Below are 17029 nucleotides of genomic sequence, written 5' to 3' on the forward strand. Positions count from 1 at the left end.
TTTTTTTTTTCTCAAGTGTGTACAGCACTTTTGGGAGTAGGAAGCAAAGGTGTCAAAGCAACAGTATTACTGAATCACTGGTTGCTGTTGCAGAGCGCTAACACACATACAGAACACATTCGCAGCCGTCTTTATTGTCCTTAAGCATAAAACAATCATTTTAAGGCGTAAAGATGTTAACAAAGCTCTCTCTCTGGATCACATTTTCTGTTGTCAGGAAGACGTTTGTCAACATGTGTATTCAGAATCAATCCTACTTGACCTTTGGTCATATTTTGTCATGATACAACCTCAAATTTCAATGTGGTTTCATTCGTATTTGTAGAATTATATTGGATCTTACTTGATTGAACAGCACAGAGTGGTGGATAATTGTGATGAAGACTGGTGTCTATATCTTTAAAGGCAGCCATCCTGGTAACATTTCCAGCATGGTGGAGCACAGCTTCACCAGATACAGGTGATAAAAAAAAGAAATGTTTTAACTGTTGTTCAATATATCGTAAAAACTTTTTTTTTAAATAAAAAATGCCCCAAAATGTGGTCAGATGTAAAACAAAGTTGAGTCACCGACAACTCTTTTAGTTTTGATTCTACTTATAATGAATTTTGATTAAATTAAAATGAAGGAAAATAAAAATTGAAAGCATTCAACATTTAACCTACTGCAACAACATCTCGCTTGTTTCTGACACCCTGAAAGTAAAAATAATAATACAGTGAGCTCCCGTTGACTTGCAGCAGATCATAGAAACACATTAAGAAAGAAGCCAAATGAGTCCATTTGTCTCAGTTTTTCTCTCTCTGCCATGTCTCGATGTCTAATTATCTGTGAGCTCTGGGGCTATTGATCTCCAGGAGACGCTAATTGCGTTATCAGAGCATGACTCGTATCCTTCGACATAGGAAGCACAGGAAATGAGGATGTGAGGCTGGCTGTGTTTACTGTTTTCAGTAAATGGGAAATTCACGTGACCATCTGAGCTTTGAGTCCAATTCCAGAGAAAATACTAACGCGCTAATGCATGAACAAGACGCGTGTGCGTTAATTGTTCGTGGCACATCGCTTCCGAATCAAGAAGAGATGGAGTTGATTTTCAAACAGTGAAATGAGTCATTCATTTAGCCGATTAACTCAAAAATGGAAAAAAAAAAAAAAAAAAGGCTGATTAAATGGGTTTTTTTTATGTGAGTTTACAGATTTAGTCTGGTAGTGCATAGAAATATACAAATGTAATGATGAGTCAGACTGAGAAGGGTGAACATAAATGTAGGCCTGTCACAATAACAAATTTAGCTGGACGACAAATCGTCCCAGAAGTTATTGCGATAAACGATAACATTGTTGTTTTGAGACCATTTTCAACTAATGTAACGATATTGATTGTTAATGCATGCTGCACTTTTCAGAATTTTGTTAGCAAAAACCCCAAAGTAAAGACCCTAAAAGAAAAATGTCTGTTTTACATCTTTGCCCAACTTTGCGTTGGGTTTTATCCCATAAAATCCCAATAAAACAAACTGAAGATTTCACTCGCAAGATGGCGAAACGCAAAAGAAAGCAGCAACTTTTTTTTTTTAAATAGAGCTCTGTTTGACTCTCGTGATTTCTGTCCTTTCAGCCTCTCTGTTGTTGGACTGTCAGAGCAAAGAGCAAATTGTATCAACATGAGTAAATTCAGGTCTACTTCTCCCTCGTCTGAAACCATTCGGACCAAGATAATGGAATAATTTTCCCCCCATTTCACAGTGTTCACACACCAACCAATTAGAGGGAGGCTCAGGGGAGCGCATGCAGGCAGAGCTGTGGATCTTATAAAAGGACAACAGAGCGAGAGCAATGTGACAGGTTACAGGACACACACACAGTGAAAAGGACACAAATTAAGCAGAACATATGGTGATTTATGCATGCAACATGTTCTTAACATAAATGTCTTTTCTGGTCATGTCTTCACAGAAACTGAGTACAAATATTTACTTTTCGCAGGTTGTGAGATGCGTTTATGCCTTTCCACTATGAGGGGGGGGAAAAACCATTTGTACTTTGCTCTCTGCAGTCAGCTTTAAATCACTGACTAATAAAGACCGGCAAGGTAGCAGTCACTGGGATTTCACTGGCCTCTGACGCGTTGGCTGTTTTTCAGCCACTTAGCTGTCCATTTTTTCCACCGTTTTCATAAAACTCCAAATAGAACTATTTTAGATGAGGTCAGAGGTCAGTGTGGCTGCACTTTTTATTCTCTGACACAGAAAGCATCAAAGAGATTTTTTTTTTCAAAGGCAGAGTCGCTGAATTACAAAAAAAATAAAATAATAATAACTCCGCCATCAGTTGTAATGGACGAAAAAAATAAGCAGCACAGTCAAAGTGACGAATACGTCGCAACACAAAGTTCAAAACACTGTCAGGTTTATAGATGCGGCTTTAAAATATTTTCTAACATCTGAAATACAAGGTCAAGGGGTAATTCAGGACAGTCAATCTAAGCCTTCAAATATTGGTTTTGATGTATATTTGGGATCATTTTCCTGTTGGATCACCGTACTGTGTCTCCATTTCAACCATCTGACCCAAACTGCCAACTTGAAATGAAAGAAAATTGATTACATTGCTCAGGAATTACCCACTGTTATCTTTAAAATGCTAAATGTGTCCATGTTCATTTGAACAACAAGTCCAGTTTTGGGTTTGACTTGAACTTTTAATCCTCAATGGCAAAAACAAAAAATGCTTGGAAGAGTCAAAGTGAAGCTTCAAAAGCCTAAAAAGACAGAATCAAGTATGAGGCACGGTGGAGGCAGCGCCATACTGAGGGCCTCTTCTTGTTAATGGAGCTAATGACTTGCACATGGAGATGGAGGACTTTCTCTAAGTTACGACTGAACTCTACCATCTTCAACCTCAATCAGAGGAGGAATTTGTCGATGGCTGCGAAACGAATTTGTTTTTTTTTGTTTTTTTTTTTTACAACTTGCTAAAATACAGAATAATTATCTGAAATGTTAACGGTGGTCTACGTATACAAAAAAACAAATGTTTTTGAGATCTGGATAAATGATCAACATGCCAGGATGAATCTCTCTTTCCCAGCATCGAAAAGAGTTTAAACACGTGGATCGAGAAGAACCTGTCCGTCTTTTAGTTTCATACCTCCTCCCTTGTCATCACAGACAAGATTACGAGCCGGCAGAAATATTAGGCTCTTGTGGAAACCGAGACGGCTGAGAAAGTAAGTGAGAAATTCATCCTGTCATTTACCTGCTGCCTCTTCTCTCCTGTGCCAGCTCCTTTTCGTTGGAAATTGTCCCCGTGTCTTACAAAGTCGGGCGTCACACATGATTCATAAAGCACCGACGCCAAGAGGAAGGCAGGAGATGTGTCTTTTGCAGCCTTTTCCACGTGTGTGATTGGATAAATTATATTAACTGCTGCGTGAGAAAGATAAGATCATACATCTGTATTAAAATACCTCTCAGACATTCCTTCCAGACAAAAGCACTTGCTCTAACAAAGACACTGGATGTCTGCTCTCTCTCAGTGAATTACTTAAGCTAATTGCCCCTAATTAGACAGCCATGATTGAGGTGCAGCCTCTGATTTATGAGGAAGCCAGCAGCGATGACGCCTGCCGCATTTCTCCACCATTCAGACCGTTCATCTCAGCGTTCACGTCTCCTTTATGTGTTCTTTCACGTGACTCCATGCATCCGCACAGTCGGTTTGCCTCTTCGCTCCTGCTGCACCACTTCCTGTTGTGGACTAATATGCAACCCGGTGACCTCAAATGAATATATAATTTGCACATTTTTGAATCCCTAATACGTGCTTCTATTCTGGCGCGCGGCTCAGTCCCATTTGAATAATGTTGTTTAGAGTAGAACGGAGCTTTCTGCCCGCCTGTTAAACGACATTAAGTGTGTTTTTTGCTGCGAGATGTACCACATTTCTTTCATGTCCACACGGTCGGGTTCATAAATAATAGAATTTGGCTTTCGCTCTCTGACAGTGACACATTGTTTTAATTTCCAAAAGTGTGACAATGTTTGAAAAATGCTTTTAATTCCCAAGCACTGTAATGATATTCTTTAGTCTTCCTTGTAAATTTGAAGCGATGTGCAGCCAGGAGCGCATCGCACTCAGCTTCTTGTCTACCACTCAAGTACATCAGAGTTAGACTTGTATTCCTGTTGGAAAAGCCTGTTATGGATGGGTTTTAATTAGATCCCTGTGCTGAAAAGTAAGTGGGTTCTTGATCAGTGTCTTTTAAAAAAAAACAACAAAAAAAAACCAAGTACAGTAAAGGCAACAGCGTCTCATCAGTTTAGGCTGAATTTATTACACACAGTCAAGATTTCTCCTTGTCTAATTCATTAATTCACTAAGAAATGTCTTTTCTTAAAGCATTTTTTGTCAGCTGTTCTACATTCAATATTGACATTCTGGTAATTCTGGCTTGGTACTAATAAAAACAATTTTTCTTTAGAATATTGTGTAATACCACATACAGTTATGCCATGCAAAGCCATGTTCTTGTATGCACAGTCACTGGAACTGCTGACTAGATGGTTGTTTCGCATACAGTCACTGACACAATACATCATTGCTAAAGAGGCTGGCTGTGCTCAGTCATAATAAAATAAAGTTGAGTGGTAGAACAACAGCACAACAGCAGGGACAGCTGCAGGCTGTAAGGCAGATCCGACCCAGGAGTTTTAGGGGATGTTCGCAAATTGTGTTTTGTGACTGGAATCACAAACAGACGTTTCCTGAGCATGGGCAACAAACACTCTGTTTCTCATTTGGGGATCAAGAGTCTGGAGGAACAGTGAAGAGACACAGGATCCACATGGCTTGAGGTCCAGAGAGAAGGTTTTGTAGTCAGTGAGGATCTTTGGAGCTGTGTTGTCTCACGGTGTTGGTCTGCTGGCTTTTCTCAAGTTCAGAAGTTTCAGGGTACTTCACGCTTCCCTTTGCCGCCATGTTTCATGAAGATTTCCAGCAGGATTTGACCACCGTGTGCTCTGCTAACGGTACCAGTACCTGCTGTAATGACCGTGGGATGTCTGAAGTTGCCTGAACCGCAAACTACCCTGACCCAAATCCAACAAAGACTCCATGAGATCAGTGTTTTAAGAGAGCTGAGAGACACAGCAATGCAGACAAGTGAATATTAACCCAACCTGGGCAGAACCACAAGCTGAATACCTCTATACCTTACTCTACTGATTCAGTCATTTACGCATAAAGAGTCCTGATCAAATTTTCTGAAAAGACTAAATTTTTGGACACCATCAAAATATAACAGACAAAAACATCCTTTGAATAACTATGTGATGAACCTACATAGGTTTCAAGCTTTGATTGAATTACTGAAATAATTATGTACCTATATGGTATACATGCAGACTTTTTCCATAAATCACATTTTACAGGGAGAAAAAGAGATTTCATTGAAAGAAAGTGGATTAATAGCGCCCTCTGGTGACAGAAGCATGTACAGGCTGAAACAGAATGATGTAAGAAATAATTTTATACACAGATCTGGAAAAAAAAATTAGGAGACCTCAACACTGAACCCCATTCAGTATATAAATCAATATTTATGGTTATTCCACCAAATATTGGTTTCTGAACTCTTCCTGAGTTAAAACATCAGTATTGCTGTTTCTAAATGAACATGAACTTGTTTTCTTTGCATTATTTGAGGTCTGAAAGCTCTTCATCTTTTTATTTTGACCGTTTCTCATTTTCTGCAGATAAATACTACATTTTTGCTTGGAATTTCAGAGACATGTTGTCAGCAATTCACAGAATAAAAGAACAAAGTTCATTTTACTCAAACGTAGACCTATAGAAAGTAAAATCAGAGAAGCAGATCATTTTAAGTCGTCTCTTAAGTTTTTTTCTAGAGCTGTATATTTTACAAAGTTATGCTGAAATTGTATGGAGACATATGTGGGTACCCCTAAAGAGAATTTTATTTTCTTAATCTTAGTATTTGATCTCACTTAATCTGGTTTGACAGAACAAATATTCTACCATATTGCTAATTTTAGGCAATGATGTGTGCCATAGCGAAGAAGACGATAACCAGAGAAGGTGAAAGGCGGAGCTGTTTGACGAGCTCAGAAAAGCGACTATAGTTGTCGGTATTGGAGGTAAAAGTTGTAAGACCGTCTGCAAGCAGCACCATGTTCGTGTGACCACTTTTTCCAAATTTATTAAAAAGTGGGTAAATCACGGGGCTGTAGCCAAACTCTCAGGATGTGGATGGAAAAGCAGATCCAGGCCGGTCAGGCAGAGAGCGCAGATGGTAGAAAAAGTGCCAAGAAGAACATCCAAAACCATTCAAGCTGAGCTCCAAGGTCAAGGTACGTCACCTTCTAACCACACCATCTGCCACATTTTGAGTCATCGTGGGCGCCATGGAAGAAAACCCAGGAGGGCTCGGCTATTGACAGAAAAAAGCAAACTAGCCAGACTGCGCATTGCCAAAATGAGTGTTCACGACGCCCAGAGTTTCTGGGAGAAAATCCTTAAGCCTAATCAGACGAAATGGAGCTGTCTGGGCAGTCGCATGAGCGTCTACACAAGAGACTTTCAATAAAGTTAAGTTTCTTGTTACTTCAGGAGTGGCAGGAGTCTTTCACCCATGAGTGATGAATGTGGCTGAGGAGTCCAAATTCAAAGCAGACACTAAACGTTTTATTTAAATGTCTGTCTGGACATTAGAAAGCCAGGAAGTGACATTGCTTTGTTTGATGATTTGGAACATTTTGGCGTGACAAAAAAAAAAAGCAAAAGCAAGACGTTTCTAAAAGGGAAAACAATGTTTATCACAGCACTGCGGTTTGACTTATTTTTCAAATTTAACTATATATTCCAGTTTAGCTTTTAATAAAATGTAATGTAAAAACATGCTACTAAACAGAGCTTCACTTCAGATACTTGTCTCTTTATCAACATCGATACCTATTGCCTATGTTTACTGCTTTAAAATATGAAGCAAACCAAATGAGATGTGATGATTTCTTTGGGGGGGGGGAGTTTGTGAAAGGGAACCAACAAACCCGTCTGCAGCTTTATTTCCTTAACTTTTTCCCTCTGTTTTTTTGTTGTAACTGCTTGTCTTCGATGCGTCTTTAAGTCTTTGGAAGCAGCGTTTAGCCACAGATTCACAATGTTCCACATCAAAGGAGGCTTTCTCCAGGGAAAATACAAGTTTGCCTCAAAACCACTGTCTGCAATTAAAACATTTTCTCTCATTTACATTTCCTTTGAGACTCTCCAAGGTCCCAGCGTGTATACGATTCACTTAAAACCTTTGATGTTTTCCTGCACTCAGCCCACCGAAAGTGTCTTTTTTTTTTCTCCCCTCCCCGTGTTTTTGATTCCTCTATACCATTTGAGCACAATGTTCACCGTTTTGGCCAGCAGACATTGAAAGGAAGGTCACCTGGAGATCACGTCGTAAGATCGTTTCAAATTCACCGACTTACTTCCACACGTGCGAAACTAAGGAGTTAAATGCGCATATGAAATAACAGACCGACACAAACGGTTGAGAAGTTTTAAAAAAAAATTATTTATAATATGATACAAGGATATTCTGTGCAACAGGGGTCGTTGGTGCAGTGAAACCTGTACATTATCAACAAAGCACTTAAAATCCAACCTGAAAGCAGAGCCTGACTCGCTGGGCCATGGCTGTGTTAAATGGCTAACTACTAAGATACTAGTTTCAATATACAAAACTTTTTTTTTTTTATCTGTATACATTGGTTGTATAGATTCAGATTACATTATTTATATAAAGTGCAGAAAGTTGACTGGTGGCATGATGGGGATTCATATAAACTGTTGGCCATCGTTCAGCGGTAGAATATACACCGCAATACAAACCGAGTTACCAATCTGTGCATTAGCATACAAAAATGAATACAAACAGGTATAAAAGTTTGCTAATATTGCCCTTTTTTTTTTGTACAATTTTATTAATGCTCGCGGCTTTTTCTGTGCAATTTATTTTTTTTCGGTTTTTCGCAGCTGGATAAGAAATGACCTGAAGTAGGTGAGAAGTTTCACACTCTTGGTTTTTTTTTTTCCTCCAAGAGAATAAGACATCTTTAAAAAGGTATATGAAAATATATAAGCTGTTAGTGACTAGATTACATGTTCTGTATACATTTCATAGTTCTGTTTTGTCACTATAAATGTGTCGAGGTTACAAAAGCGAGTGAATTCAGCATCACAGTTGAGTCGAGGATGCAGGAGAGCGAAGAGGCGTCGGGTGGAGGATGGTCTAGGTCTGCTGGGAACCCTGCAGGAAGGACAACAGGAGATGCAGGTGAACCTTCTAAGAAGGTTGTTATTAAAAGACCTTTTTTTTTTTTTGCTGCGTTTCTTACCGAGTTGGTTCGTTTCCGTTTCCAGCAGTCTGGATTGAGTCTCTTCTGCTCCTCGGCCAAAGCCTTGGCCTCCATGGTGTACATCCTCCTCTCCTCGTTCTTCATCTTCTTCCATTTGTCACCCAGGATGACACTGATGGCTCTGAGGTTCAGAGGTTCAAACAGAAGCAGAAGGGTTTCAGACTTGCCATCATCTCCTGCTTTTTTTGTTTCTCTTTTTCTCAATGTCGAAATAATGCAAAAAAGTGCATTTCGCAGGATCTAAAACGAAAGATGTAGCAGGGTTTTTTTTAATGAACTAGAAACTTAAGACTTAAAAAAAAGAGAACAGAAATTGGGAACTTGTGCAATTCTTCAAAAGTGTAAAAATAATAAAGATGATGGATATATTTATTCTTTGGATTCTAAAAAGTGATTTCAATGTAATGCTGACATAAGCTGAATCAGTTACTGTATTGTTCAGAGTGTTGATTCTCTAGGTTTCTAACTCTACTTTTAAAGCTGGAGTAGGTAACTTTTATTTAAAAAATGTTTAAATATTTGTTAAAACTCCAAACACGTTTTGACAGCAGAATATGAGACAGATAATCTGTGGTCCTACTGCCACCTGCAGAAACACTCCATTAGGTCAGAAACAACCAATCACAGCCGAGAGGAATATCTTTGCACTTCCCAGCTTTAAACCTGGAAACGTGCAGATATAAAAACACTCCAATATATTTTTTTATGATATATAATTAAAAGGAGAGGTTTTTTTTTTTATGTATAAAACCCAAAAACAGGTTTGTCTCCGTTACCAGTCCACCGTTTTCCTGCCACGTCTTAACGGTTAAAATCTAGTCCTTGTGTCCAACAGAAATATTCCAAACAGCCAGAAATTTGAAGTCTGGGAAAACCCAGATTTGTCTACGGTGTGATAAGGCCGCACAAATTAGGTCAGCCATAAAGTTGCTGGTTAATTTCCGATAATAGTTGTTATTAATCCAGATTTTTCTCATCTTTTCATGCCATCATTACGTCATCTCCACTCTCCAATGAGCTTCAGCATTTTTCGCAGTAAATTTCCTGTCAGGTGTGGACAGGAGGAGCCCTTAAGGTTCATCCTGGAGACTTTATATAATCCCGACATACAGAATGTGGATCCATCCCATTTGAAATATGATAGCCTACTAAATACTGCAATTTCACATTTTAAGGAAACGTGAAATTGCACACATTAATACTGCAACAGGGGCTGTGATTCAATATATAGAGTAGCTTTAGACAGTAATAACTTAAAGTTATTCTTTAATCACTTGTTTAATTAATTTCATTCAGAAACAGGCCCCTAAGGGAGTGGAGAATGAGGTAAACACTCACAGAGAGAGATTTGGACCCTGTGTCAAAGTTCACCTGTTGTCCTTTCCGGGATACATCTGCGTGTACTCCACTCTGTACTTCTTGGCGAAGAGCATGAAGGCGTTCATTGGCCGCTTGCATTTCGTAGGCGTGGCACCGCTGGCTGTCCCTGAGAGGTGGCTCCGGTGGGATTTGCTACTGGAAGATTGTGGGGAGCAGGAGCGCTCCAGCTTATCGCAGTCTGGACTGACAGCGCCCCCGCTGGACAGGGAGGCTCTGCGCTGACGGGCCATGCTGCTGAGAACGTAGACTGCTGAGGAATCTAGTGGGGTGAAGTCATAGCTGCAAAAGAAAAAAAAAAAAAAACAAACAAACAAAAAAAGGACATTGGAGACATTTTAGCACTGTGCGAATTTAATTTGTAACAGGTTTTTTCCAGTGCAAGTACATTTAAATTAAAGTCTTAAAAAAATGGCACTTATATTGAAATAAAATGTAACACTAATTCAAAATAAATCTCAATGAGGTCATTTTTCAAGCTGGAAACGCTACACATGAATAACCATAAAAGCAGAGCAGGTGTTGATTTATAGAAATGAAAGTAAGAATGGAAACTGCTTACCTTCTGAAAGTGTCAAAGACAACCGAGTCGTCACAGTTTATAGCATCTGGGTGGTTTGGTGGCAGGCACACATCCCCCAGCTGCATCTCGTAGCAAGGAATCCCATGGTGCACCACGGTAAGGCTCGGGTAAAAGGAAGACCACCCTGACAGAAACAGATGATGCAGGAATTTAAAGCAGTTTCAAACAAAACAACCCTGACAATAAGTCTGCAGGCAGCAAATGGTATTTTGTCAGACATCAGAGATCAGTGATATCACAACCACAAATTTCAATGTGCTTTATGTTGCACACAAATAGAAGGGAATATTTAAATGGGGCGGGCAAAGATAGGTGATCGTATCTTTTGTTTTAGCAAGAAAATCCACAAAGTGTGGTGTACATGTGTATTTACCCCACGAGTTCTGTAATTTTTAGAGATCGTGAGAGAGAGACTGTAGTTACACCTCCAGACTTTTACAAGCAGCTATGCGAATCTACAGGCTAACACTCTTTGTAAAATCTAGAGCCTAAGACTCATCACTCTGTAAAATCGACAGCCTATGAGTCATCAGTCTTTGTAAAATCTAGAGCCTAAAAGTTATAACTCTTTGTAAACTCTAGTCATCATTCTTTGTAAAATCTACAACCTATGAGTCATCACTCTTTGTAAAACAGCTCAAGCTCGATCAGACTGGATGCAGAGATTTTCTGTGAAAAATCTTTACACTCATTTTCAAATAGAATTAAATTTATGCTTTGACTAGGCCAGTAAAACAGATGAATATGCTGCAATCTAAACTAGAGATGCAGAATGGTAGAATACTGAAATGGCAACACTTATTTTGATAAAAATAAACAAATAAATAAATAAATAAATGCTCATTCGTGTTGATCCCATAAAATCCTAATAAAATACACAGAAGTTTGCGTTTGTAGTGTGATAAAATGCGAAAATGTTTAAGGGCCCATTAATACACAACATGGAAAAGACTGGAATCCTAATTCATTTTTATTGTTGGCTATCAAATACTGTAGAAAAAGTTCAACGGTACCTTTGTTCTTGACAAAAAACGGGTGATCCAATCTGCACTCGGCTGTGAGGAGACCTTTTTCTGGGGAGCCGGGGTCAAAGGTCAGCTTGAGAGCAGCCTGGCCAAAGGATACTGTATCTTCATGGTTTACGAGTTTAAGCCCATCTGAACCAAATCTCTGTAAATGAAGTAAATAGCCAATAAGAGAGTTATTTACCAGCAGAATGAGCAAATTGATGTAGAAACAACTTGGCGTCATGTTTCCTGAACCATGTGTTCCTGTTTTATGTCAAGGGATTATCAACGCAAATCATTTAGGTTTCACTTACTGAACTACTGCATTTTTCCTAGGCAACTTGTCTGCCATCTTGTGGACAGTTCAGGGAAAGTTAGAAAATCCAGAAACATCTCAATCCTTGAGGTGTGCACTGCCTTACTTTGGTTGAGAATGAGGACTGTGACATGTTTTCATCGTCAGAGTCGTCATCCGAATCCCCCAGCTCATCAGCTTCTTGCCATTCCACGTTGGGACCTCGGTGGAAGCGCAGGCGGGTTCCTGAATCATCAGCACAAACAGAATCCATGTAAATAGATGCAGTACTAATGTTAGAACACTAGAGGTTGGAGAGGCTTAACAAATCTGCTTCTTCCAAAAATACTCCAATCAGAGTGTGGAGTAAAACTTTTCCTAATCAGTGCTGCTTGGCCATAAAGAGTCTGACTCAAACCAAACGGGGTATTTTCTCAAATGAAATGACTTGTTTCAGTTGATATTTTAGTTTTATATATTGTGTTTGTGTGCACAAAAATGAGTTTGTTGCTCATATTTTGCTACATTACCACCCTAGACTACAGTCTGTTTTATTTTTGTTTTTATGTGACAGACCAACAGAAAGCAGGACCTTTCCACTCTCTCTGGAAGGAAAAGCACAGATTTATTTCACAAATTTAAGACTCCAACTTGATTCGCATCTGAATGCTGTATTTTTTTTTAGATTATTTTTGGAAACCAACCATAACGCCATTCATACGTTTTCTACCTCTCCCAAATAATTTGCGTTGATTTATCACATCAAGTCCCAGTAAAATACATTACAGCTTGCTGTTGCAAAAGCGATAAAATGCTAAAACGCTGAGTTGAGCAAGTATGAGTACTTTTGTAAGGCGTTGCAAACGTGCGTGCAAATGCATTCACCTTTTAGGAAGCAGTGCCAGGCTGTGGACGGCCAGGAATGAGACCACGCCATGTCTTCGTCATCAGAAAACGACGAGGACATGGAGAAAACCCCGGACTCTGATTCACTGCTGGCCTGTCATGGGTAAGCAGGGTCATTCTCAAATGATTAGGAATAAATAAACAGCGTAGATATTAAGGGGTTTGCAGGAAATCATTTGTGCGGAGAGGTTACCCTGACGCGTCTGCGCTCCCTGAGGTGGCCCCTGGAAGGGCTGGGCGCGCTGCTGGCTAACGGAGGCCGAGCATAGGAATGTAAGCTGTTACTGTTGCCAAAGATGTGAACTGGAGATGATCTGGAATTGATATTGAGATAAATGTAAATGTTTTTCATGCTTAATATACACTTGCAGTGCCATTTTTTTTGTACACAATACCAAAACTACACAGACTGTGTAAGTGACACTATAGCTTTAAAGTGAAACATTCATTTGAAAAAAGAACAGAAGTGCTCAGATACAAAAACTCCTCAAAAGTACTCTGCAAACCTGCCAATCCTGCTTTCTAAAAACTCCCCTGTGGGTGTGCTGGAGTATCATTATTAGTGTATCAGCAGGCTTGAGTCACCTAAGTGGATCTGATTGTCAAGTTAGAGCAAATTTATCTGAACCTCTTGTGTGGCACGTCCTTCAGCAGTGGGCTCTGGGGACTGGTGGCAATGTTGGCCAACTCGGCGAGCCAGTTGGTGTTAGGGGAGCAGCCGAGCTCCTGGTGGGACACGGCTCCAACCTGAAATAAGCCCTGAGACCTCTGGTCTTCCTCCACCTCCTGCAGTTCAGGCATGTCGTCTGAAGAAAAGATTGCAATGAGATTCAGCCCAAATATGGCAGGAAGGGGGAGGGAGTGGGGGATAAATGTAATCTTGCTGTTTCAGCATTTCACCATATTCCATGTGGCAACCAGGTGAGGAAGGCAGGTCCTCGTTACACTTGAGTGGATCAAACGACTCGTCCATTCTCTGTGCGAGTCGTTTCCTCTTGTTTTCCAGCAAAGATTGTGAAGGAACTTACTTAGCTTCCATGTTTAGCAACATCAGCTGGTTGGGATTAAAAAAAAGAGAGAAATAACAAGCACTTAATTAAAGTCGATAAATCGATGCAGTCAGCTGGATTTCTCCTGGTAAATGTTTTTGTTTTTTAATAATTGCCATGAAGTAATCAACTGAATCTATGCATTTCAATATAATATGGATTGAACTAGAATGTACTGGATCTGAATCCTAATAAATGACACGAATTCTTTGGACTAAACTGGGTGTATTGAAACTGGCCGGTCACTGGAATCAGACGATTTTCAAATTAAATGGTACCAATCTGTAACTACTAGCTTGGAAACTCAAAAATCTAATTTTCAACACCAATGAAGTGGCATTAAGATCAAGTAAAAAGGTAGTATAGACATTTTCTATGACATGTCAAGACATGTCTGTGTTTCATTCAGCCACTAAGAGCGAGACTTATCAGCAAATAACAGGAAAGCTTTACGAAGAACAGCTTTGGACCTCCTTGAACCAGATTTGGAAATGTTACGAAATTTGAGACATCTAAAAATGATATGTTGAGGAATCCTCAAGGAAATGCACATTAAACTCTGCTGCTTCAGTGAGACTAACCATACTAATCGTGCTCATAGCGGAAATTACAGTGTAATGTTTGTGTAAAATGTCAATTCTACCGCTATTCAGGATTTGTTATAAAAAATACAATTAAAATCTTGCTCGCTGGGTTTTAATTCGGTCAAATACAATATAATCAAAGTCTGAATGATTACACCCAACTCTGTTTGAAACGTTTCTGAATTTATACACAAGATGTCAACGACATGTTGAAAAACTGCTCCAGACTGTCTGAAAGCCACGAATGTCATTTCAATCATGAGTATGAAGGACCGTGTGGGCAGTCTTTAGGGAGTCCTTTGTCTCTGTGATTGGTCATGTGACCCGCTGCGTGGAGGCCTTGTTTATAAACTTAGAGGGGGTTGGCGCATGCGCATCAGAGCTCATTCATTCATGACTACGCAGCTGAAGAGTTAAATAACAGAAAATCGCCTTAAAAACGGTTTAACGAAACTTTGAAACTCGAACGCAGAACAAGGAAAATGCTACTGACGACAACGCGAGGTGTTTTATAAACTCAAAAAAATAATCAGGCCTTCTCCATTAGCGCTGCAGCAAAGCAAAACCGTCTTTATTACAAAGGAAGCTGCTTACGCCAAAAATGAATCAGCTCGCAAAAGCAGCACAGGACGAGCTTCTGCTCTCCGCGCAGAGGAAAAACCCACACTTCGCTTTCATAAACGCGGATTCATTGATAGCATATGGTTAAATAAAACGCTTTAGGCGCATTAAAATGTTGAAAACGACGAGGTTATCCAGAGGCCTCTGGAGTCCTCTTTACATAAAGCCAGAAGCAAAGCACGTCCACTGAGACCCTGAGCCTGTCGGGTCTAACACAGTAAACAAAAGAATGTCAACAAGTTGAGACATGACGCAACCTCTGCTGCGGTCAAAATGAATGACACAAAAAACATCGACTAAAACCCAAAACACACTTTTACTCGGCTAATGCGAACTTCTGTCAATTCAATCATTTGCTTTATTTCACGAAGCAGCTGTCGGATGGGGTTCTTATCATCAACACAGCGAGCGTCACAACGAAAGGGGGGAAGAAAAAAAAAAAACATTGTCGATCTCAAGCTGTCATTCACCGTCAAATAAAGCCGTGACAACCCAACTGAAACACTGTATCAAGGCTGCGAAAACGTAGATGGCATAAAAGTCAGGTCAAAACTTAGTTTGAACCATTATTTCTTCGACAATAAATACTCAACTTCCCACTTACCATTTCTTTCTATCGCCATCAAGAAACTCTGTGGCTTTCAGTCGAGGGGTGGGAACGAGGGCTTCCAGAGAACGCCTCCCATTGGCTTTTGAGAGTATCAGTATCATGAAAGAGGCCATTCCATTGGCTGATACAACTGTGCAAAGCAAAGAAGGCGGAGCTGAGATTGTTGATCATTTTCTGATTGGCTGAAAGTATATGCTTGTTACTGCCCAGTAACAGCTGATTGGCAATAACATGAACAATACACGGGTAGTTTTTCACTACAATGCTGCGCATTATAATTTTCCACTACAGTGCGATGGTATGTTCCTACAGGCGATTTTTGTTGTTGTTGTTGTTGTTGCAAGATCCAGCAAATGCAAGTGAATTTCAATACATAAAAATAAAATTTTTGTGCATTTTTTTGTACAATTATATTTCCTTTCCATTCTATTTTAGCAATTCAATTCAAAACATGAAACTCATAGTCAATGCACAGAGACTCAAGTGTTTATTTCTGTTCATTTAGATTATCATGGCTTATAGGTCATGAAGGCAGTGTTAGTAGCAAGTATTGGTGCTTTTTTTGGAAGAGTGGTCAGATTCTGCTGAAGAAAGAAATGTTCATCTGCAAAAAAGCTTGACAGCAGAAGAAAGGTTAAAGATCTCCTGGTAAATGACTGCGCTAAAGAACACAGTCAACCAAAACTAGCAGATGAAATGGTTACTAAAATCTTCTCTAACTGTGGAAACTTCATACTTGTTTTCTGTTCCTCCCGACTCCGGTGCTTTGATTTCCAAATGAGATTCAGACTTTACTTTCATCCGAATAGCGGACTGGAGCACTGAGTATAAGTGAACTGTATGTTGTACAGCAACAGTCCAGTTTTTTTTTTCTTTTTATGTAGGATGATTCAGATGCTTTGTCTTTCCCCAATCCACACCTCAGACTCACACTTTTTTCTTCCTCTCAACTTTCAATTCTTATTGAAAGTTGCAATCGTAGCAATCGTCGTTAGCAAAAACATTTTGCACCTTAAATTCTTAATGAAAGTTGCCAATGCCTAACTTCCACATGAGTGTAGGTCATAACACTATTAAAAAGCTATTTGTATTGGTGTAAACAAAATTTCAGATTTTTACTGCAGGCAAATCTAACAGAAATTAAAAAATGAAATATATTCCCTCTGTGTGTGATAAATTTGTATGTGTCACTTTTTGAACTGAATTACTGGAATAAATACAAATTTTCAAGATATTATATTACTGAGATGTACCAGTGCTTTAATCTATTTAATCTGTATTTAGGTCTTTTATTCATTTTTACCACCATCCTAATAAAATATACTCTGTGTTAAGTAGTTAAAAAAAATAATTTCAACTTTATGATCTTCAAGCACATTCGAAGCACACAAATCACTGGCCTGACTGCAAGTATATTGAAGTAATAATTCCTACATCCTCAGTATGTTAATTTGTCAGATGAGTCATATCAGAATGACTCATGCTTGACAGTCATTAATATGAAGGATAATATAGATTTAAATAAACAAATACAGTGATATACCTCTTTTTTTCTTGCTGAACT

At 39.2% G+C, this 17029-nt stretch overlaps 1 protein-coding gene across 2 annotated transcripts; it reads right to left on the reverse strand.

Moving 5' to 3' along the window:
- Window positions 1-7565: 7565 nt before the first annotated feature.
- On the reverse strand, window positions 7566-15538 carry hbp1 (HMG-box transcription factor 1). 2 transcript variants are annotated; one of them, XM_014984824.2, is made up of 11 exons: window positions 15460-15538; window positions 13502-13655; window positions 13230-13407; window positions 12795-12915; window positions 12581-12695; window positions 11823-11941; window positions 11407-11563; window positions 10373-10517; window positions 9805-10092; window positions 8413-8554; window positions 7566-8324 (listed from the first exon to the last, which is right to left on the reverse strand). In XM_014984824.2, the coding sequence occupies exons 2-11, from the start codon at window positions 13572-13574 to the stop codon at window positions 8307-8309; spliced, it is 1356 nt and encodes a 451-aa protein (XP_014840310.1). In that variant the 5' UTR covers window positions 13575-13655; window positions 15460-15538; the 3' UTR covers window positions 7566-8306. The 2 variants fall into 2 exon arrangements, with proteins under 2 accessions (XP_014840310.1, XP_087862567.1); XM_088006441.1 differs by lacking the exon at window positions 7566-8324 and having other exon boundaries at window positions 8527-8673.
- Window positions 15539-17029: the final 1491 nt, after the last annotated feature.

Source organism: Poecilia mexicana, unplaced genomic scaffold (genome assembly GCF_051168715.1).
Source record: "Poecilia mexicana isolate PSO_F unplaced genomic scaffold, ASM5116871v1 scaffold_6, whole genome shotgun sequence".
In the NCBI taxonomy this organism is placed as follows: Eukaryota; Metazoa; Chordata; class Actinopteri; order Cyprinodontiformes; family Poeciliidae; genus Poecilia; species Poecilia mexicana.

What these genes read in the sequence shown, in the direction of transcription:
- hbp1 (XM_014984824.2), bottom strand. Translation starts at nt 13,574, where the DNA reads ATGGACGAGTCGTTTGATCCACTCAAGTGTAACGAGGACCTGCCTTCC. An exon ending in GGGAGCGCAGACGCGTCAGG is followed by an intron (nt 12,696 to 12,794) that starts GTAACCTCTCCG and finishes TACCCATGACAG; the next exon opens with GCCAGCAGTGAATCAGAGTC. An exon ending in GTTTTTTGTCAAGAACAAAG is followed by an intron (nt 10,518 to 11,406) that starts GTACCGTTGAAC and finishes TGTTTCTGTCAG; the next exon opens with GGTGGTCTTCCTTTTACCCG.